Below are 22,327 nucleotides of genomic sequence, written 5' to 3'. Positions count from 1 at the left end.
ACACAGTGACACCAAAGTCACATTTCAGCCCACCATCTTGATTCAAAATGGCTCCCAGAACCCAAATATAGACCACCACCACCTCAGGAACACTCGAAAGGCAGCTGTACCTATGCCAAAAAGAGGAAGAAGCCGTACCAAAAGAGGCCATCTTGTTTCAAAATGGCAGCTGGCGGCCCAGCATCGATGAAAACCAACACACACACACCAGGAATCCTTATGTCAAGTTCTATCGAGAGGCTTCTGAACGCAAAGAAAACAAAACTAGCGAACGGACAGAACGGACAATGATTATTTTGCAAAATATATAGTTGGCTGTTGTTGTTGTTGTTGTTGTTGTTCCCTTTAACTCTGGATGGCTTTCCTCAATGCTGGCAGCTTTTCTCCTGGGAGACCCGGGTGGGGGGTGATATTTATTATGTTGATCCTGCGGCTCAGGGGGACTCTTCCAACAATACCCCTATTAACCTCCAGAGTGTGGGGCTGGGTTTCTTGGTGTTTCCCACACTTTCGAGCCCATTGATAACATTCATGGGGAGGACAAATGAAGTGTGCCTGGGCCACAGCGCCCATTAGTGCCGCTGTGCAGCTCGCTATTGTGCCGGCCGGCAATTTCTGTCCTGATAGGCCATCTGGAGAGCTTTGCTTTCCCAGGGACCACATTGAGCGATCAGCATTATCCCCCAGACTCTCTCTCTATATATATCCCAACAACAACAACGCTGGGAATTTTATGCTCTCTGACACCAAATCGCTGGCATTGGGGAGGCCTTCCCAACTCATTTCAAACCCTCTTTAAAAAGGTCTAGAAATTGGGGGGGGGGTTAGAATGAGGGCTCAGAGAAGGGGAATAATAATGATGATATTTTATTTTATTACAGTTCAGCTTGCCCCATATTGGTACATTTGGGAGGCATTGGGAAAGCAAAATCCAGTGGGGTTGTAGCCAATGACAGCCCTTCGCAGAGTAGACCCATTGAAATGATTGTCCATCATTGGCTTAGGTTTGATAATGTCAGTGGGTCTTCTCTGAGTTGGACGCAGCTCAGGGAAATTCTGGTTCAGAAATCCAGGCTCAAAATACTTGAGGAAATGTTGGGATTGAGGAATTGGATCGGGTCGAAGCCAGCTGAGCTGACTCCCTGCTGAAATCAACGGGCCTGGAATGACTTGCCCCATTGACTTCAACAGGACTCACTTAGACTGGATGAAGTCCTATATGTTCTTACCTGGGAGCCAGTCCCACTGACATCACTAGGACTTATATCTGAGCAGACCTCTGCAACATCACTCCATAAAGGGCACGGCAGTTTGGGCAGAGGGAGGGAGGGAGGCGGCTGAGCGGATTTCTGTCTGCTTGAGTCAGAGCTCCCTCCCACCCCGCAAACATCTAAATGATTAAAAATCGGCATCAGGTGACCTAGGAGGCCAGGGTTCAAAAGGAGGGAGTAGAGCAGGCATAGGCAACCTTGGCTCTACGGATGTTTTGGAACTACAACTCCCATGATCCCTGACCACTGGCCTTGTTAGCTAGGGATCATGGGAGTTGTAGTTCCAAAACATCTGGAGAGCCAAAGTTGCCTATGTCTGGAGTAGAGCCATGTGCAGCACTTTGAGTTCCTTGGAGAGGCATATAACATACATTACATATGTATGTAAATCACTGTTTCCATGTAAAGCAGCGCAGGCATGTGGCTGTACAGACTACAACTGGTAGTAGTGTGGTGTGGTGGTTAGAGTGTTGAACTGTGGGAGGCCAGGACTGAAAGTCCGCCACTCAGCCATACAGCTCACCGGGTGACCTTGGAGCCAGTCGCTGCCTCTCAGCCTATCCTACCTCACTGGGTTGTTGTGAAGATAAAATGGGGAGAGGAGAACCGTGAGCTGCTTGGAGGAAAAGGCAGCATTGTTAAGAATAAGTTTGTTTGTTTGTTTGTTTGTTTGTTTGTTACCCATCCTTCACTTCCTCTGTCCCCTAAGCATTACATATTGCATTTCTAAAAAGAAAGAAAAAACCAATCAAGTCATCAAATAAATTATCTAACAAAATGAGAAGCTATGTTCAAAAATCTTCAAACTTAAAATGTTTGTGTGTTTATTATGTAAATAAATAATTGAATATTTAATTATTTCAATAAATAGGATGCGGAGCAGGACTCATTCTACCAGCACTGCTGAAAGAGCAGCTCCGTCAGGTGCCTCCTACCCTTGAATTGCTGTGTTTAAGTCTTGCCACCCGAGTTTGTGGGGGGGGGGGTTCCTTCCTCTCCCCTCCTTGTCCTTTCCCCCTTGCGTATCGTGTCTTCCAGGTGCTAAGCCTGCAGGCAGGGACTGTCTTGTTTTAAAATGATTGTATGTAAAAGCCACCCGGGGTGCCTTTTTGGCTGAAGAGCAGGGTGCAAATGCTCAAAATAAACAAACATAAATAAATAAAAACTTTACCCAACAAATTTATCCAAACTTCCACCAATGAGCTTAGTGGCTGAGGTGGGAATTCAAACCCACACTGTATGTTTCTTGGCATGCCTGCTAGTAACTTAAGTAAGTTTAACAAGTATACAAAGTAAGTTTAACAAGTAAGTTTACAGTATACAATGGGAACATCTATTTTAACATACAATTTTATTTCATAATGAATATTTTTAAACTACTGACCTTTTTTATGTCCTGTAAAATTTAGGTTAATTTGTTATTAACTCTTCTATCCGTAATTTTTAATGTTTTTTATATTAGGTAAAAGCCCTTAGAGTTTTTTCTGCTTGTTTTTACAAAAGGGTTGTAACCAACGCCAGGCCTACTCTGAGTAGACCGATTGAACAGGGCGTGTTACTTTCGAGGGTGGGCTTCGTTGGATACAACCCCAATCCAGTCACAGGAATTTAAAGGAAGGGTCAAGTTGATAACGCCAGTGCCTCAGAGCATGGGCAGAGTGCAATCCCTCCAAGGGGAAAAGCAAAACGAAAAGGATGGATGGAAATGATGCACCACTTTTTTTCTTTCTTTTTTTACCCTGGGACTTAGCCGCCAGCAGATGGAAGAGGAGAAAAAGCTCATTGGTTTAATGGGCCTATAAAGTGAGTGTGGAAAGGAAGAGATTTTTTGCAGTGGCAGGAGATTTGGGGGGGGGGTAAGGTGGGAGTGTGTGCAACCAACCCCCCCCCCTTCCCTGAAAAAGGAGGTTGCTGTTTGGGGCATGACTGCCTGGTTCACCTCAGATGGTGTGAGCCCGCAAATCCCTGTTTCCCACACATTGATCCATTCATGCTGTTAAACTGCAGACAAAAGACGTGTGCCTGATTAGGCCTTTCATGCCATCTGGCCTGTACTCTGGAGGGGTGATTTGAAGAGGAGAAGGAGTTGTTTGGGGGGGGAGAGATGATGGAGAGAAGGAAGGAGAGTTATTTCATGAAGAGGGGCGAACCCACCCACCGCCCCCTGCTCGGGAGTCCCTCGGGGTCTTTGTGACGCGGGTGGCAGTCATCGCTGAAATCCACTCATTTCATATTCCACCCCCCCAAAAAACCCACTGTACATCCGTTTTCTTATCCGAACCTCCCGCATCGCCACCAGACTTTGAGCAGCCCGCCTGCCCAGCTGGTGTGCCCTCAGCGCCATACCAAAGGCAGCGGCTTGTGTCCGAAGGCTGCAATCCTCACCCCACTTATGGTGGGAGTTAAGGCGCCTGCCTGGATTCAATAGGACTGGCTTCCGAATGGATAGAATTGCGCTGGCAGAATCAGTAAAACAATGTTATTGCAATGGCTTCTGTCGGTGCTGGCATATGCAAGCTTTTGCATCACACAGGATTCTTCGTCAGGTGGTCTGGCGTTGAAACTGCATGTGTTAAGCTAGGGAAGTGTAGCCTTCTGTGTTGCACAGAACTTTGCCACCCGGCTTTGGTCAGATTTTGCTCAATTTGGCAGGAGAGGTGCACATTCTTTAAAACCAGCCAAGTCGCCGAGGTATATAGGTTTCTTGATCTCACAGGTTTGAAATAAAACTGGAGGCTTTAAGAGTCCACCGACTCTTGGGGCCGGCGGAAGCTGTTCGAGAATAAACATCACCGCTGCCTTCTCTTTAGAACCTGTCAGCTATAACTGGGGCTTCAGAAAGGGAAGGCAGGTGTGGTCTCTTTGCTCTTCAGAAGCAGAGAATCACAGAACTGTCGAATTGGAAGGGATCCCGAGGGTCATCTAGTCCAACCCCAGGCAAAGGAGAGACGCAGTTCAGTGGCTGAGCATCTATTTTGCACACAGAAGTCCCTAGGTTTGACTCCTGGAGATTCCTGAAAGCCTGGAGATCTGCTGTTAGTCACAGTAAACATTTTATTTGCCAAAGTACAAGAGATAGTGAAGAAAAATTGGAGGGTGATTTCGTTTAACCAAGTGGAAACCAAGGGAGAGCAGGGAGGAGAATAAACTCCCTCAACTAAGGGCTACCTGCTTGAAGGGACATGGTACTTGCTAAGTGCTACTTGCTTAAAATATCATGATACTTACGAATTATTTCACTTCTTCCAGGACTTTTTATTACTGGCAATAATCACATTACACTCCACCTTCCACCCTCCCTCCCACTGCTTTTGTACTTTCTTCTCTTTTCTTTGATTTGGGGATTGAAAAAAAATAGTGTTTTTGACCTTTGTGGGCTTCTGTTTTTGTTTTGTTTTGAAGGCTAGGTGACTTTGCTTGCTTTGCTTTTAATTACACAGCAAGGCTACCTAAGTATGCAGTATGGCTGGGGATTCTTTTTGTGCTAATTATCAAAAAAATTAAAATGAAATTGTTGAATAATTGCTCAGAGGAGGGGTGGAGATTTAACACTATGTAAGTGCTATGTGGGTCACGGGTGGCGCTGTGGGTTAAACCACAGAGCCTAGGGCTTGCCGATCAGAAGGTTGGCGGTTCGAATCCCTGGGATGGGGTGAGCTCCTGTTGCTCGGTCCCAGCTCCTGCCAACCTAGCAGTTCGAAAGCATGTCAAAGTGCAAGTAGATTAATAGATACTGCTACAGCCCTGAGTGCTCACTGGAAGGACAGATCCTGAAGCTGAGGCTCCAATACTTTGGCCACCTCATGAGAAGAGAAGACTCCCTGGAAAAGACCCTGATGTTGGGAAAGATTGAGGGCACAAGGAGAAGGGGACGACAGACGACAAGATGGTTGGACAGTGTTCTCGAAGCTACGAACACGAGTTTGACCAAACTGTGGGAGGCAGTGGAAGACAGGAGTGCCTGGCGTGCTCTGGTCCATGGGGTCATGAAGAGTCGGACATGACTAAACGACTAAACAACAACAATAGCGGGAAGGTAAACAGCGTTTCTGTGTTTTGCTCTGGTTCGCCAGAAGCGGCTTTGTCATGCTGGCCACATGAGCTGGAAGCTGTATGCTGGCTCCCTCGGCCAATAGAGCGAGATGAGCACCGCAACCCCAGAGTCGGTCACAACTGGACCTAATGGTCAGTGGTCCCTTTACCTTTACCTTTTTAAGTACCCATTGTATTGCGGCCTGATGATGAAGGAAGGCACAGCTAAATACAAGAAGTGATATGTGTGTGTTTGGGGTATGTGTGTACCCAACCAAGTCCTACTCAGTCAGCATAAACCCATCAATGGACCTAAATTAGTCAAGTTCATTCATAGGAATGGTTCTACTCTGAGGAGGCCTATATTCCAAGGCAGTGTCCTTGTGCACCTTTCATAGGAGAGATAATTTTGGCTGACAAACCTATGCTCCAGCACTCCCCACACCCTCCCCAGAACATATGTTTTCCCTTTTACATTTTGGTTGCTATTCTCTGAAAATCGACCTCACTGTATTCATGCAAGCACACTTTGATGTCAGTGGGAAAGATCTGGGTCTCCCAAATCCTGCTAGCCCCCCCCCCAACCCTTTTCAAGGGAAGCTTTTGGAAACGGGAAAGTTGAAAGGGGGGGGGGAGGAAGGTGTGCGCGCACACAGAGCCTTCCTGAGCATTGCTCCCTGGCACATAATTTCGCTCCATCCTGGGAAAAAGGCAGCATATTGAGATGTTGACGTCCCTCTGGCTCCCAAGGCCGAAGATAATGGCCGTTCCCACATTCCCATCCTCCTCGAAGCTGGTCCCTGTTGTTACGCGCCCCCCACCCCCAGCTCCCCAGTCCACCTGCTCCTTGGGGAACAGTGGTATTATCCCAAAGCGATTCACAGTCAATTTACCATGCTGTAATAGATGCCTCCCCTATTGTCCCGAAGAAACTCCCCCATTGGCCAGGGAGTGTGGGAAACTCCAAGACACTCTGGACCCAGGCATTTGGATGAGGCTTGGGGATATAAATAGAGGCCCCCACTGCCTTTCACTTCCACACGGCGGACCTGAAGCCAAACAGTTTCCTCGCTTTCCTCGGTTAATCATGGCAACAGCCGGCGTTTCACTGGAAATCCAGGCAGCCAAAGCGAAAAACAGAGTAAGTGTAACAGAGTAAGGGACGGGGTTGTGTGGAAGGCTAGCAAAATGGACATACTGTACTTAGCTTCCTTGTACTGAGTCAGACCAATGGGCTCAAGGGTTGTAGGCAACAGCCTCCCCCAGACTTACGTGGCAATGTTTGGTGGGGTGGGGGTGTTTAAACCGGGGTTAAATTCTGCACGCAAGCAGGCGCTCTTATAACTGAGCCATGGCCTTTCCCCACATGCGATTTGCTAACTCTCTCTTTTCCTCTCCTTGTCTCCTCACAGCTGCAGAAGCCGATGGTGGAGAAGTTGCGCCGCGACCGCATCAACGGCAGCATCGAGCGACTGAAACTGCTGCTGGAGAAGGAATTCCAAAGACACCAGCCCAGCTCCAAGCTGGAAAAGGCTGACGTCCTGGAGATGACTGTCAGCTACCTAAAATATAGCCAAAGTGAGTGCTGGTTTTGTTTATTGATGCTAGAAACCTGTACCGGTTTAATACCATATTCAATGCATGGATCTCCACCACGACTGAATTCTGGGAGGGGTAGTTTGGTCAGGGTAATGAGGACTGCAGCGAAGATTCCCATGTGCCGCTCAGAGAATGACACTTCCTATGGGTCCCCAGGGTCCTTGGTACAATGACAAGCCCCCAAGGTTCCTTAGGGAGAAGAAATGGCTGTTGGCTAGGTTTAATGTGTTGGGTAGCCATGCCCTTTACGTAGCTAGTGTACATTAGGTCAAAACACCACTGTGGCCACCCTCACCTCTAAATCCCATCTTTCTTCACAGCATTGGCGACATCGTCTGTAAGCAGAACCCAGGATTACAGCAAAGGCTATTCCTCCTGCCTGAAGGAAACTCTGCAGTTCCTGGCCATCCACTCAACGAACTCTGAAACCCAGAGCAAGCTCTTAAGTCACTTCCAGAAGCCTTGGGAGGTGGCTTCCAAGGACACCCCTCCTCTTTCTACCCCCGCTCTGCTTCAGAAGGGGTCACCCCAAGGCGCCATCTCAAAGCCAGCCTACAAATTGTGGAGGCCTTGGTAGGAGAGAGCTCTTATACTCAACATGCGTTTAAGACATCCAGGAGGAGTTGGCAATTTGCCATACAAATCCTGCACCGCGGCTTAATATGTATTGATAGCTGACTGACAGAAGCCTTCCGTATTCAGAAAGGCAAAGTGATCAGAAAGAAAGAACCATTCTGAATGAATGAAGCAAAGTCATCCTTTTATTGGGAGAATTCCGGGCAGCTGTTCCAAGGGGAACAACAAATCATTATAATCGTGCTGTCTTCGGATCTTGATGCTTATTATTAATTGAAAGAAAGTGTGCAGATTGTGTGTGTGTGTGTGTGTGTGTGTGTGTGTTTGAGGTTTTGTTTGCAAAAAAAGAGTAACTTCTAAGAAGTTTTTGGGCCGTTTTCTTTTTTCAAGAGTCTCTGTGCTTTGTGTGGCTTCCTTGCAGCCACAGCAACAGACTGGCCAGATTTTGGTAGCCGGGGTGAATACCAATGAAGGCTAGGAAACTGAACAACAAATTCGCTGCTTGCTTACTTACAATTCTCAGGGCCACATTCCCTTTGTGGGAAGCCCTTGGAGGCCGGAGGCCGCATTTCAGTGGGGTGGGGCCAGAAGCAGAAGTGGGCGGAGTAATGGGTTGTGAGTGTTGCCTTTCCATGGCAGGCTACATTCCAGCCCTGCAAATACCAGGTTTCGAAACACACACATATCCCCATGCTTCATCCAAGGGCTATTACGAGTTCATGGACATTTTCAGTCAGACAAAAGAACTCAAGGAAGGTGTGATGCAGGGCTTCAATGAAGTTCTGTGACATTTGTAGAGACTTCCAACGCACATGTAGTCTGTGAAACAGCTGCTATTTGGCTGTGCCCACAAATGCAAGAGGCTATTTTGAAAAGGGGGGGGGAGAGAAGGCCTTTGTATGTTGCTGCTGTGATGAAGTTCTATAACATTTGTAGACTGTATAGTGTGGCAAGAGGAAAATGTTACCCTGTGACGATAACGTGTAGAGGATGTTCTTCACATTGATTGACTCTCCAAGGCAGAGTGTTTGCGTTCGAGATGTTGAACGAATGCTTTTTATAAAGGCAGAAACATAGTTTTCTATCCTCATAGGAAGGAACGTAACAGCCCAGAGTGCTGAAATATGTATAATATGAATTGTTTAATGATGTCTTTTATGAAAGGCTAATTGTATAAATTGTATTTACTTTTCTTTCAGTACCATAATTGTTTTTATGGTAGGTTAATTTTTGCTGGCTACCATCCTTGGAGGATGATGTAATGTTGTTGGGTGTGACACACCGAATCTGTAATCCGTTGGAAACCACTTTTGCACAGTGAATGAGAAACAAATAAAACTAGCTTGCCTTACATGCATTTCAGTGTATCCAGTGATTTATTCTGATTTAAGATGGGACACTCTGAGCAATAGGCCTCTAACATCAGGAGTGTGGAGTTTTCACTTTGCTTTACAGCCGGATTGTTACTCATGAGTTAAGGCTGCAATCCTAACTGCACTTACCTGAGGGAAAGCCCAACCGAGTTCAATAGGACTTACTTCCCAGGAGACTTAGTTACGAGGACCGAACTGTTAATCCAATTGTGTTCTATGGGGCAGACTCCCAAATCTGCTTAGGAGAGCAGTTTTAGTGAACTGTACGCACACATAACAGAGCATTTGTTAGTGGTGTTGAGACTTGTTTGGAAAGGCCCCTATTCCCCTCAGAGAGTTACAATATCCAGAGTTCCCTGCGAGAAGAGATTGACTGTTAAACCACTCTAAGAACTGTAGTGGGGGGAATAGGGGTCTCCTAACAACACTCAAGACTACAGCTCCCAAGATTCTTTGGGGGAAGCCATGACTGCTTAAAGTGGTAGGACACTGCTTTAAACGTACAGTGCAGATGTAGAGGAGCCCTTGTCTCCTAATTCCAGATGTGTGGAGGTGTTTGTGGTTCCCCAGGGCTGCAAAAACGACACTCTGCACATGCACGAAAGCTCTCCCTTCTTTCTTATTGCATTGCTTGTCTAGGCTAGGGCAAAGCCCACTTATGACTCCAGGAAAGCCTGGCTCCAATTGCAACCTGAAAGAAGAAATTATCAATTAACCAAGAACCTTTCCGTTTCACTTATTATTTATTCAGTTTTTCTTACTCATCCTTCACTAAAAGGTCCCAGGACGAAATACAATATTTAAAATTCATTACTGAAAACTCTTTAAAACAAATTAAGAGTCACAGGACAGATGCATCTCTGCAAGGAGGGAATTCAACAACCTTGGAACTGCCACAACTGCTCTCCCCTAGGCAACCCTACCCTCCAAAGACCACCCATCAGGTAGGTAAAGGTAAAGGGACCCCTGACCATTAGGTCCAGTCGTGACCGACTCTGGGGTTGCGCGCTCATCTCGCATTATTGGCCGAGGGAGCCGGCGTACAGCTTCCAGGTCATGTGGCCAGCATGACAAAGCCGCTTCTGGCAAACCAGAGCAGCACATGGAAACGCCGTTTACCTTCCCGCTGTAGCGGTTCCTATTTATCTACTTGCATTTTGACATGCTTTCGAACTGCTAGGTTGGCAGGAGCTGGGACCGAGCAACGGGAGCTCACCCCGTCACAGGGATTCGAACCGCCGACCTTCTGATCAGCAAGCCCTAGGCTCAGTGGTTTAACCAGAAATCCAAACTTGTTAAAGGCCTTCCATGTTCACTCAAGGCATTCTCTGTGGCAGCCTTTAAGTTGTGTAATTCCCTCCTCACAGACGTATGTCCTGCATCTTCATTACACTGAAGATTTACCCTGTCCTTTGAAACCTCAGGTGTGTGTTTTTAGGACCCACCTTATTCCTGTGACTAATCTGTTTCAATTATCTATTCATTTTTTTAAAAAAAATCTATCTATTCATTCATTCATTCATTTATTGAATTCCTATATCACCTTTCATCTGAGGATCACAGGGCAGCTAACAATATAAAAACACAAAAATACGTAACATAATAACAAGCAAAACAATAAAATAAGAAACAAAACAATAACATCCCCACCCCACCCCCAATGTTTTTATATGTGCCGTTAGCTGCCCAGAGTGGATATTAATGGTAGGCACCCTCCCCGAAAGATTAAGAACATAAGAAAAGCGCCCACCAGCCACCCCCAGAAAGGAGGAACAGCAACATTGTCAAGTTACATTGCGCCATCTTGTGGCCTTTTCCCCATTAAAACAAAAACAACTCTGATCAAAGTGGGAGCTGCAATGAAATGTAAGGTGATTTGTTAGCAAGGTTGTCCAGCCAGTCATGACCTCCACCAAGATATTTATTCTACTCTCCCACCACTCATCTCTCAATGTTTCGTGGCCATAGAGCATGCTCAGCTCCAATTGTTGCTGTGGGTTTAATTGTGAACATCCAACTGTATATTTTAACGCGTTTTACTCTGTATTGTTCACGGCCCAGGGAACATTACTTACTGGACAGTGTACAAGCATTGTTAATAAATACATTCGACCGTGGGGGGAGTGGAGTTGCCCTTTATTATTATACTTCTGCAAACCTCAAAAATGCCTTATTTTTCAGAGGCCTGCTCAGCTAGTGCTTAGGGGAAGAGCCACATGGAGGTGGTTTGACACAACCGGCCCACCCGTGAGGTAGGGTGAAGCAGCCGCCTCAGGCATTGCAAACACAAGACACAGCACCTCACCTGCCGCACTGCTTCTGTCATCACTGGAGAAGCAACCCAGGCAAAGGAGGCAAAGGCAGAGCAGTCCACCACTCCACTTTGCCACCAGTCACCCCCCACCCAAAGGGGTAGCGGGAGGCCCTGACAAAGCTCTCCAGAACATCTCCCTATCTCCAAGTCATCATGAGGTGTTCCAGACATCCTTGTAGTGTTTACCCCCTTCTCCACCCACTGTCAATAATAATCATAATCATAATCATAATCATAATAATAATATACCCCGCCCATCTGGCTGGGTTTCCCCAGCCACTCTGGGCGGCTTCCAACAGAAAAATGAAATAAAATAATCTATTAAACATTCAAAGTCTCCTTAAATAGGGCTGCCTTCAGATGTCTTCTAAAAATCTGGTAGCTGTTTTTCCCTTTGACATCTGATGGGAGGGCGTTCCACAGGGCGGGCGCCGCCACCGAGAAGGCCCTCTGCCTGGTTCCCTGCAACTTGGCTTCTCACAACGAGGGAACCGCCAGAAGGCCCTCGGCACTGGACCTCAGTGTCCGGGCAGAGTGATGGGGGTGGAGACGCTCCTTCAGGTATACTGGACCGAGGCGATTTAGGGCTTTAAAGGTCAGCTCAGCACCAACACTTTGAACTGTGCTTGGAAACGTACAGGGAGCCAATGTAGATCTTTCAAGACCGGTGTTATGTGGTCTCGGCGGCTGCTCCCAGTCACAAGTCTAGCTGCCGCATTCTGGGTTAGTTGTAGTTTCTGGGTCACCTTTAAAGGTAGCCCCACGTAGAGCGCATTGCAGTAGTCCAAGCGGGAGATAACTAGAGCATGCACCACTCTGGCAAGACAGTCTGCGGGCAGGTAGGGTCTCATCCTGATGGCCAGGATTTGCAAGGGGTTTTCCTTGAGGGAAAGTACTTGCAGAGCTTCATGCTTGCCCCCCCCCCCATCACATGTGTGGCGGTGGCACATCTTGCCTCAGGAGCCGAAATGTTTCAGGCAGCCCCTGTGGCCAGAGCATCTGCTTTGCATGCAGAAGGTCCCATGTCCAATCCCTGGAATCTCCAGGCAGGGCTGGGAATGTCCTGTCTGAAACCCTGAAGAGCTGCTGCCACTCGTCAAGTACAATCGTAAACCAGCTGGATCTGTGGTTTATTTCAGTATAAGGCAGTGCCCCACCTTTTTCTCTCTTTTTTAATGCACTCTCCTCTGGATTTTGTAATATATTTCTCCAGCCAAGAAATGTTTGCTAAAATGCATATGCTATCATAAAGTCTCCATAAAAATTCAGAAGGGCTTTTTTCTTTTTCAAATCCAAACTCTCCTCTGCAATGTATTTCTCCAACCAAGTAACGTGCACAGAACTGCATATGGTACCCTAAATTCTCCATTAAAATGCATGTTTGTGAAAACATACAGAACTGCCATGCTCGGGGGGGGGGGCGCGTATGCTAGGAAAAACTGCATACAAACATGTGCAGAACAGGACAAATTCACACTAAAATAGTGATGGATATTCAGGAAGCCCCCCCCCCCTTTTCTTCTTGTGAAAACTCTTCTCCGAATTTTGCAATGCAATTCTCCAGCCAAGTAACTCGCAGTGAAATGCAAATACTAGCGTGAAATCTCCATTACAAACGCATATGTCATACAAAAATGCAACATGCTGCAGTTAAGTGCTTTGCAATATATACGGTATATATATATGTGTGTGTGTGGAGAAAAAACTCGCTAAAAAGTTGAGTATAATTTTCGGGAATGCTTTAAAAATAGTAATAATGATGATGGTGATTTGCAAATCTTATGTGGAAACGTGGAGAACCGAACTGAAGGAATCTGGCAGGTCCATCTGTCCCTACTCCCGAGTAAGCGCATTTCGAGTGGAGGCAGCCTAAAGCGTTTTATCCCCTCGGCAGGAATGGTGAGAAAGGCAACGAGGCGTGGGCGGAGCTTCTGGAAAGCGCCGCCCACTTCCCCCTTTAGATGTATGCGGAGCCTCTTTCCCCTCCTCCTCCCCGGTATTTAGCACGCAAAACATATGCGCATAAATTTGCATGCCTAAAGAGGCCGGGCACGCAGAGAGCGGGTCGATGCGTCCAAAATGGCGGAGCGGGGCGGGCGAGGCGGTGGTAGGAACAGCGGCGGCGTCAGCGGCAGCCTGGACAAGAGCATCACCCTCCCGCCGGACGAGATCTTCCGCAACCTGGAGAACGCCAAGCGCTTCGCCATCGACATCGGTGAGCCGGGGCTGGCGGGGAGGGACGCCGCTGAGGGCGGAGAGGCGGAGGCGGCAGCCAGCGCCGCTCCTCACGGCCACTTCACCACCTTCATTTGAAGCGCTGAGAGAAAAAGGGAGGCGAACGCGCGGAGGAGCTGAGGCGCCGCCGCGCGAGGGACGCCGGGAACGGTAGTCCAGCGTCCCATAGCGGTCCGTGGCAGCAGAGGGAGAAGCGGACTGCAAGTCCCGGCGTGCCCCGGGGCCAAGCAGGCGGTACGGCGCACGCTGGGAGATGTAGTTCTCGCTCTCACCGCGGCCGGCGCTGGCTCGCGGCGAGAAAACTACGGAGCCCAGAGTGCCTTGCCCAGGGGCCGGGAGGGGGCGGGGGAGAGGTAGAGAAGAGAACGTATAAACAAGGTTGCCTGCTTTGGCTGTACCTTCCCTGCCATTAGGGGTGGGAAACCCCGCCAGGATTTGGGGCTGGGGGCTGCGTGGGTATCCCCCCCATACTTGGGGTGGGGGAACTGGAAAGGAGTTTGACTTTGTTTTCTCCCCAAATGGGGGGTTGGGGAATGTGCTACCCTTGGAGGAAGGGGAAATAGGATTGGGCAGGTTAGCAGAGGTGGCCCCCAGGGCCTTTCTCCCCGGCCCTCATGGCTACACCAGCCCTCCGCCAGCCCAGCATTGCACACATAGGATCAGAGAGTTGGAATGGACCACGAGGGTCATCTAGTCCAACCCCATGTGGTGCAGGAATCTTTTGCCCAAAGTGGGGTTTCGAACCCACGACCCTGAGATGAAGAGTCTCGTGTGCTCTACTGACCGAGCTATCCTAAGTTCTGTTTTTTGCTTGGCTGGAAACGAGTCCTTGAAATGTGCCTCGCGTTCATCTTGTTGGAGGGTAGGCGGATGGGTGTTTTGTGCATGCCAGTGTAGAAACTCACTTGTTGTGTAAAGTTAAAGTTTTGCATTCACTGCTCTGCCCACCCCGCCCATTGATTGCATGTGGCCCTCGGCAGGTTGCCTAGGAGGGAATGTGGCCCTCGGCCTGGGGGAGGGTGGAGTTCCCCACTGCTGATATGGAGGTGTATTATTACACGGTCATTTTATGTAACGTGCTTTAAACATGTTCAAAGCCAGTGCAGTATGGTTGTGGCGTGTTGGAATAGTACCTAGAGGACCAAGGTTAAAATTCCCCCTCAGCCATGAAGCTCGCTGGGTGACCTTGAGCCAGGTGCTACTTATCAGCCTAACCTAGCTCACAGGATTGTTGTGTGGATAAAACAGAGAGAGGGAGAGCCCTGTTTGCTATTTTAAGAACCTTGGAGGAAAGATGGGATACAAAGGCAATAAACAAATAATAAACAAAAACTGAAAGTGCTGCTTATTTGGTATAACGTTGTTGTTGTTTAGTCGTTCAGTCGTGTCCGACTCTTCGTGACCCCATGGACCATAGCACGCCAGGCACTCCTGTCTTTAAACATTATATAACATTATATCCTATCTATTATTAAATTTATATCCCACCCTTTCTCCCCAGTAGACTTTGGTGTTTAAAGTATTTTGCATATATTCATTTATACTACAGTGTAGGATTAAAGAATTTGTGGCTGAAAAGGACAGATTATTCTTCATCGGTTGAGGCAGGCCAGGAAATGGACAGCGGGCCTAGGTTTGGGACAGTAAATACTGTAGCACTGACCTGCCTTTATCACTGCTGTCTTGCATTTGTCCCTGGTTTTTCATTCCTGAACGTTTGCGTGTGTGAGGAGGATAGGACAGATCTGATATTTTGCTGCATCCCTGTCAATGAAGGACATCCAGCTAAATCATACTTAAAGCTGAGATTAATAGATTTAAACGTTGCTTAGGTCAATGGTTTCAGTGGTTCTGCTTTGAGATGGACTACTACTGGCTATCACTTGAACCTTTTACCTGTCTAAAAGAGACAATTTTCATATTAGATGTGGGTGGGGATAAGCCATAAACCTCATTTCAAGAAGAGGTCCTTTTGTCACATAATTATGCTGATTTATAAAGAGCTAGACATCTCATGCCATTACATGTTGTTCCTGGAACTGCTGCTTAGCAAGCATTGGTGGCTGTGCCTTACTTTTGCTCTTTTGTTGTTGGGAGAATGATCTGAGTTGTGTTTTCTCAAGATTCGTTTAAAACCTGAGTCTTGCTGGAACAAGATGTTCTCATTTTTGTCTTACATTTTGAATCATCTGTAATTCAAGCCCCACAGTAGATAAAATTATACCACGCAATTAAAATCAAAGGATTGGGTTTGCATTAAGAGCTTGAGCTGGTATCCCTCGCCCCCTTGTGGAGTGTAACTTCTCCAAAAAAGAGAGAGAGATGATAGTTTTATTTATTGCATCTAACCAAAAATGTGGGTTAAATGCTAGAGCTTGATTCCTTCTCACTAGGTCAGAGTGGAATTAAAGCAAGGAGATTAGCTATAACCTCAGACACAAGAGCATCCCACAGTGGGTGTCCGAAACAGTGTTTGGACACCCACTTAGCTCTGCCAATTAGACATAAATCAGGTATCACATGTTGTTACACTCTAGAAATTTTTTTCCCCACTCACAGTTGCAGAACAGTGTCACAGTGGACATCAATATAGGTCTTTGTTTTTAATAGAATCCTATTCAGTGCTGCTTGTTGTGCATTTGTCACTTCAAACACAAAGGCCAAAAAAAAAAAAAAACCCACCAAAAGCAAACTCCCTACAAAGAGTATGTTTTTAATAGTATGTTAATTCAGCAGATGTAGTAAAACTGGGTTCAGATACCCAGGCTGTCTTTCCTGCTTCCATACTTGCAGAATTTTCTGCGGAATCTGGTATAAATTGGATGTTCAGAGGTCTACTGCCTGATCCAGCAGCTCTTCTTCTGTACTTTGCACAGCTTTCAGAATAAAGTGGTGCAACTTTTTTCACGTATTCCAGGTTGCAGGTGGGAGTTTGTGGGAACGTTCCCCTGATTATAAAAACAACCACCACCACCCTCTGTGTTTGGTGCAAGTCCTTGCATTCTCTCTCTCTCTCTTTCTCTCTCTCTCTCTCGTCTGACATTTCTACATGTAAGCCTTTCGCCTCCTTGGGGAACATTTAAAATGTACTTAACAACAACAACTTGAGAACACATGCAGCTTGAACAGACTTATGATGCATCCCTGTTCACCCCAACTCAAATTCTGGAGTGCATGCTCTTTCATTTTTTTAATCTTTTAGGAAGGAACTATGTGCCAGCTTTAAAAGTGTATTGGAGCTGCATATTTCATAAAAATGGGGGAGAACTTAAGAAGAGACCTGCTGGAACCAAAGGCGCATGTAATCCATCCAGTGGCAAGCCTGGTGATGCCCCTTATGGGAATCCCACAAGCAGGACCTGAGTGCAGGATCACTCCTCCCCTCCTATGCTTTCCAGCAACTGGCATGCAGAGGTACAATGCCTCTGACAGCGGAAGCTGAACACAGTCATCCTGCCTACTAGCTACTGATTGCCTTGTTCTCCATGAATTGGTTTAATCCTTTTCTAAAGCCATCCAAGTTGGTGGCCACCACTGCACCTGTGGGAGCGGATGCCACAGCCTTAGCTATGCTCTGTGTGAAATACTAATTTCCTTTGTGTGTTGTGTTTTCCTGCGGAAGGCTGCAACTCCCTTATCTCGATGGGGAAGGGGAAACGCTTCAGTTCAGCATTTTCCGCAGCTTTCTGGAGATTAGTCCTGACAAAAGGAAATAACTACACGTTGGGCAATCCTGAAAATTGTGGGTGGGAACTACCAAAAAACCCGTGGCGAGGGTGTGCTTGGAAGGCTCAGAGCGGATTAAGCACATCCTTGGATTGTAAAATAATTGTCGCTTTGCTGATTAGACTACTTTTGGGACCATCTTCTGGTCCGCACACAGAAGAGAGAGAGGAGGGTGCAGCCGTAAAGGATTAATATTTAAAATAATTGCCTCTTGGTGTTTGTATTGTGTTTTTTTTTAAAAAAAAATCTGTTGCTACTTCCAATGCATATTTTATATTCATATTTAGTTTTTCTGCATACCGCTCTTGATATTTTATAATGTGAGCTGTTCCTAAATTAATGTCGGTCCAGCTCAGAAGAGACCTACTGAAATTAATCTGACTGGCCTTTTTGAATTTAATTTTAGTAGGCCTACTCTGAGTAAAGCGTTGTTGGATACACCCCAACATATTTTAGACTGAAAAGAACTCTCCAGTTATAACATATGTAATAGGCTTGCAACCTTTCACCGTCTAGCTATAGTTTCTGAATGATTATGGTCCTATACCATGAGTACCTAACTCTATAGTCAAAGTCGAAATTAAGTTGAACATGTTGGACTAACACATGGGAGGCCAGGGTCAGACCCCCACTTAATGCTGACCTGCCACTTGTGGAGCATAGTAAAATTTATCATATGCACAGTGTCGCTTGCTTTTGAAGGCATTGATTTGTGGGTGCCTTGCAGTGAATTGCCACGTTATTCTGGTGACATGTCATTTGCCAGAAAACCGTATCCCCCCCCCCCCCCCGGTTTCCAAAAAGCATTACTATAAATTTCAAACTTGCCCATGAAGCATTAGCTCTATGCATATTGCTGCAGATGGATTTCCTCACCGCCCTACTTCTAGAGAAAACAATTGCTGCAAGTTACAGAAAAATAAGTGAGGTTGCCAAACAGTTACATTGCTCACAGCTCAGTTAAAAGAAAGCATTTAAACTACTTGTGGCATGCTTCTTGATTGTTGACCAGCTTGATCCTCCCTACAAAAACAATCAGTTTACTGTTAATTGGAGTTCAAATGATATTCGCTAAAGCACAAAATATTATGTAAAGAAGCTTACAAGTGTTACGTTGGTCACTAAGGCATTACCTCACAACTTAAAGGATATATAAAACCAAGCTGGCATAACGTAGATTAAAAACAGGTCATATTGTAAGGCAGCAGTTGGCTCTCACCTTAGGCAGGGGTTACATTCTGGGGTAGCGTGTAAAGCCAGAATTGAGCATAGACAATGCAACCCTTTAAAAAACACTCCCAAAGCAACTGAAGACTCTTTGATCACCTCTGCAGTCTCTCCCAAAGCTGATACAGACTCTCTCTGAACCTCCAAACGCTCTCACAGGGTGAGTGCAATGGGGGTGGGGGGTGGGATAGCCAACAGTTTTTTTCCCGTTCTCCCACCCCCTTGCAACTCCACTCTTCCGCTCCCCCCTTTTTTTTGGCCAAGCATATAAAGCTGCGATTACGCAAGTAAAACACGCATAAGCTGCAAATTAGTTGTATCTTCAATCAATATAACTGTGCTTTCCTTACCTCCTTAATATTCAGGTGGGTCACCGCCTAGGACGCATGCCAGCTGAGACTAGCTTGGTCTAACTTAACAGGTCTCTGCTGTCCATGCCCTGATCTTGTAGGCCAGAGGTAGCCACTGCAGTGCTCTCCTGATGTTGCTGGACTACAGCTCCCATCATCCTTAGCTGGCTGAGGCTGATGGGATTTGTAGACTTCTGGAGAGGCCCCATGTTAGCTGCTCCAAATGCTTATCTCGCTGCTATAATATTTTTATTTTGTCGGCAGGTGGGTCACTGGCCAAATTGGCTTATTATTCAACAGTGCAACATAAAGTGGCAAGAGTACGATCTTTTGATCAGTCAGGAAAGGTAAGATTATTATTTTTATTACTGCGCAGCCAAAATCCTTACTGATTTTGTTAATGTTCATTTGAAGAGAGTGACAATAGAAAACATACAGTACTCAAAATATACGAACGTGTGGATATTGCAATAGTTTTAAATCATGCTATAGTGGCATTTTGCGGCAGATTTAGACCGCTAAATTTAGACTTCCTCAGTGGGAGAGATAGGAAGCGGAGCTTACTCCCATCGGTTCTGCCGTGACAGGCCAGCTCCATCAGACCTCCTCTCCCCTCGACTGTCACTTGGGGGGCAGCCATTGCATCAGGCTTTCTCAGAGGAAGAGATAGGAGGTAGGGCTCATTTCATCAGCTTTGCTGGAGACCCCGCTGCATCAAGCACCTCCTGCCCCTGAACTGTGCCAGCTGGTCCTTATAGGAACAACTATTTAGAAATTGGTTTCTGAGTTTTTGCTTTTCCTCTTCCCTCCCTATCCCCGTTTCCTTGTGTGTCACATCTTTTTGGAATCGCAAACCTGCGGGTAGGGACTGTCTTGTTTTACTTGATTATATGCAAGCAGATCTGGGAGCCTTTTTGGCCGAAATGTGGGGTACAAATGCTCCAAACAAGCAATAATAAAAAATAAAAAAGGAAAGCAACCTCTGAATTTGCTTTTCTTTTTAGAGTTGGGGCTGTTGTTCACATTTTTGTTGTTGTTGTTGCTGCTGTTCCCTGAAGGACGTAGAACACGAATCGCCCTACGAAATCACGGTGCAAGAGGAGATAACGGCTCGGCTGCATTTCATTAAGTTTGAGAACGCCTATATTGAAACCTGCCTGGACTTCATCAAAGACCATCTCGTCAACACGGAAACGAAAGTGATCAAAGCCACAGGAGGTGGTGCGTACAAATTCAAAGACCTTATTGAGAAGAAGCTGGGACTAAAGTAAGTGGAAATGCAAAGGCATCCTTTGTGTTGGGAATTATTATTGGCTTTGATGGGCTGCTGTGTGCTTTGATCACTTGGCCTTGCCATGAAGAGGAAGCAAACCACTTGCTTTGGGAGGCAGATTCTCTTGACTTGTTTTTACCCTGTTCTTCAGCCCCCAAACAAGCTTCTGTAGCAACATACAGATATATACGTATACACATATATCTGTTTATACTGTCGTACCTTGGAAGTCGAAGGGAATCTGTAACTTGATAACTGGCCAAGTCTGGGCTGTAGAATTGCACACTGCGTAGACTTCTCAATTTTTTTATTCTAACTTGATGGGCTGGGTGGAGGGAAGGCTGGTAGGTTTCGCAGAGCATATAGAGGTGGTCTGTGAGCAAACAGAGACCAGCGTAGCTGCAGAAGGAGTGATGCCTCACCTAGACTTGAACACAGCCACTTCCTTGTTTACCTGTGGTGAGAGGAAGCAACAGAGCAACCTGCAATACAGGTTGCAGAGTTGAATGTGTGTGAGGTCCCTTGAAAAGAATGAGACCTCATTGAAAGTGGGGTGATCCACTCCCTGCTCTCTCAGAATAGCCAAGCAAGATTAATGCTATCTGTGGAGCACAACATAAAGGACAGTTCTTTTTCACCAGTCGAAGAGAATTCTCTCTTAAGTGATCAGACGGGGAGACTTCACACCAGGAACTTTTTTATGGGTACTTCTGGAGTTTTGAGCAAGTTGCTGTGGGCACCACCCGCTTCTGGTCACTTCCCTCCCCCTCCCCCAGATTAATTCCCCACCAACACACACGCGCCCGAGACAACACTTGCACACTTCAATTTTCAAAGTCATTGGGGTAAAATTCACAGCAGAATTAATCTGAGTCTTGTAAAGCACATAGAGCTGAAAGAAAAGGAACTTCACTTTTTTTTAATTCATATTTTAGGTTAGATAAAGAAGATGTCATGACCTGCCTAATTAAAGGGTGCAACTTTGTGCTAAAGAACATCCCCCACGAGGCATTTGCATACATGAAGGATGCAGACCCAGAGTTCCGATTTCAGATGAACCACCCACATATCTTCCCTTATTTGCTAGTCAATATCGGCTCGGGAGTTTCCATAGTGAAGGTATGTAAAATCAGCTTAACAATTCAGTTGATAATTCATATGCATATATGGAAAGTGTAGTTTAGATTGATGAAGGAAAGGCTGCTGGCTGGAATCTGGCTGGTGACTTGTCATTTTTCAATTGATCTAAAACAGGGATGTGGAACCTTTGGCTGAATCTGGCCTTCCAGGCCACGCTATCTAGCATCCAGGCCCACCCCCCCTCCCCAAGCCACACCCCTCACTGGCCCTGCTTCATACCCTCCTTGACTGATTTTGCCTATCTGGAATGTGTCCTTGAACTCTGATAAAGCTTCCTGCTTCTCTGGATGGAGGATGAAGAGGGATCTGTGGGCATGTGTGGGAACTAGCTTACTGTACAAAGGTAAAATTTTCAGTCATTGCTCCGCCCACCTTTGCCTGTGGCCACGCCCACCACTGACATGCTGCCCCCAGAAGGTTGTGCAAAAGGGAATGTGGCCCTCTGTCTGAAAAAGGTTCCTCACTCTTGATCTAAAAGATACATCTAATACGTGGTTCCTTTTGTCTCCTTTTTGCCCTGCAATTGAAGATCTTCCGGCTGCTCCACCTGGTTAAAACCATGCATGGTTTGCATAGGTCACCTGTCTAGGCTGTTCATACCGTACTGATCACCACCTTTCTCTCTCTTCCTGGTTATTTGAAAGCTGGGTTTCCCCAAGGGAAAAACATGTCCAGACAGGCACACCCTGAGATATGTGTTCATGTTGATATTACAGCTGTAATCTCTGTTGTTGCTCCTGATAGGTGGAAACGGAAGATAAATTTGAGTGGATTGGAGGGAGCTCAATTGGAGGGGGCACATTCTGGGGTCTCGGAGCATTGCTTACACAAACAAAGGTAATACTGCAATTTTGTCATGGCTTGGGTGTGTTGCTAATAAGGGAAGATCTCTTGGCCACCTTGGCTACCCCTCTTGTTCTGAGTGAGAAGCGCAAATTGGCATTGGTGCTTCCTAGACCAAGGCCTTGTTCTTACCGCAGGAAGTTAATCTATGTCTGCGGTGAATAGCTTCAGGTGGGAAGTCCACGGGACCTAATGCTCCTCTATTTATTTGCTTCAGAATGATTTATTGATTCATTTTGTAATTTACTCCATTTAACAGTCTCCTTAAAACAACAGAATTTAGGAGAGATGATAGAGACGGAATAGTTTCAAAGTTAACCAGAATTAAGCTGTTTAAGGCAGTTTAATTGATTAAAGTGCTAGATGTT

General features: G+C 46.3%; 2 protein-coding genes across 2 annotated transcripts in view; both read left to right on the top strand.

Annotated features, from left to right (window-relative positions):
* Positions 1 to 6,345: 6,345 nt before the first annotated feature.
* Positions 6,346 to 8,835, top strand: LOC118087103 (transcription factor HES-5-like). Its single transcript, XM_060276473.2, has 3 exons — positions 6,346 to 6,444; positions 6,716 to 6,881; positions 7,223 to 8,835. Exons 1-3 carry the CDS (start codon positions 6,391 to 6,393, stop codon positions 7,477 to 7,479), a joined length of 477 nt encoding a protein of 158 aa, XP_060132456.2. The 5' UTR covers positions 6,346 to 6,390; the 3' UTR covers positions 7,480 to 8,835.
* A 1,528-nt stretch (positions 8,836 to 10,363) lies between these two features.
* Positions 10,364 to 22,327, top strand: part of PANK4 (pantothenate kinase 4 (inactive)) — a 31,241-nt gene continuing 19,277 nt past the window's right edge. The window contains exons 1-5 of the mRNA XM_035119830.3: positions 10,364 to 13,380; positions 18,968 to 19,050; positions 19,762 to 19,970; positions 20,912 to 21,095; positions 21,861 to 21,953. Coding sequence (XP_034975721.1) covers positions 13,245 to 13,380; positions 18,968 to 19,050; positions 19,762 to 19,970; positions 20,912 to 21,095; positions 21,861 to 21,953 — 705 coding nt within the window. The 5' untranslated portion in view covers positions 10,364 to 13,244. The remainder of the gene's footprint in view (positions 13,381 to 18,967; positions 19,051 to 19,761; positions 19,971 to 20,911; positions 21,096 to 21,860; positions 21,954 to 22,327) is intronic.

Source organism: Zootoca vivipara, chromosome 6, assembly GCF_965207765.1.
Source record: "Zootoca vivipara chromosome 6, rZooViv2.hap1.1, whole genome shotgun sequence".
Lineage (NCBI taxonomy): Eukaryota > Metazoa > Chordata > Lepidosauria > Squamata > Lacertidae > Zootoca > Zootoca vivipara.
The sequence above is the reverse complement of the archived record's forward strand: the minus strand, read 5'-3'. Positions and strand labels throughout refer to the sequence as shown.

Coding starts and splice junctions, on each gene's coding strand:
- LOC118087103 (XM_060276473.2), top strand. CDS start 6,391: ATGGCAACAGCCGGCGTTTCACTGGAAATCCAGGCAGCCAAAGCGAAA. Junction 6,445..6,715: donor CAGCCAAAGCGAAAAACAGA/GTAAGTGTAACA, acceptor GTCTCCTCACAG/CTGCAGAAGCCGATGGTGGA. Junction 6,882..7,222: donor CTACCTAAAATATAGCCAAA/GTGAGTGCTGGT, acceptor CTTTCTTCACAG/CATTGGCGACATCGTCTGTA.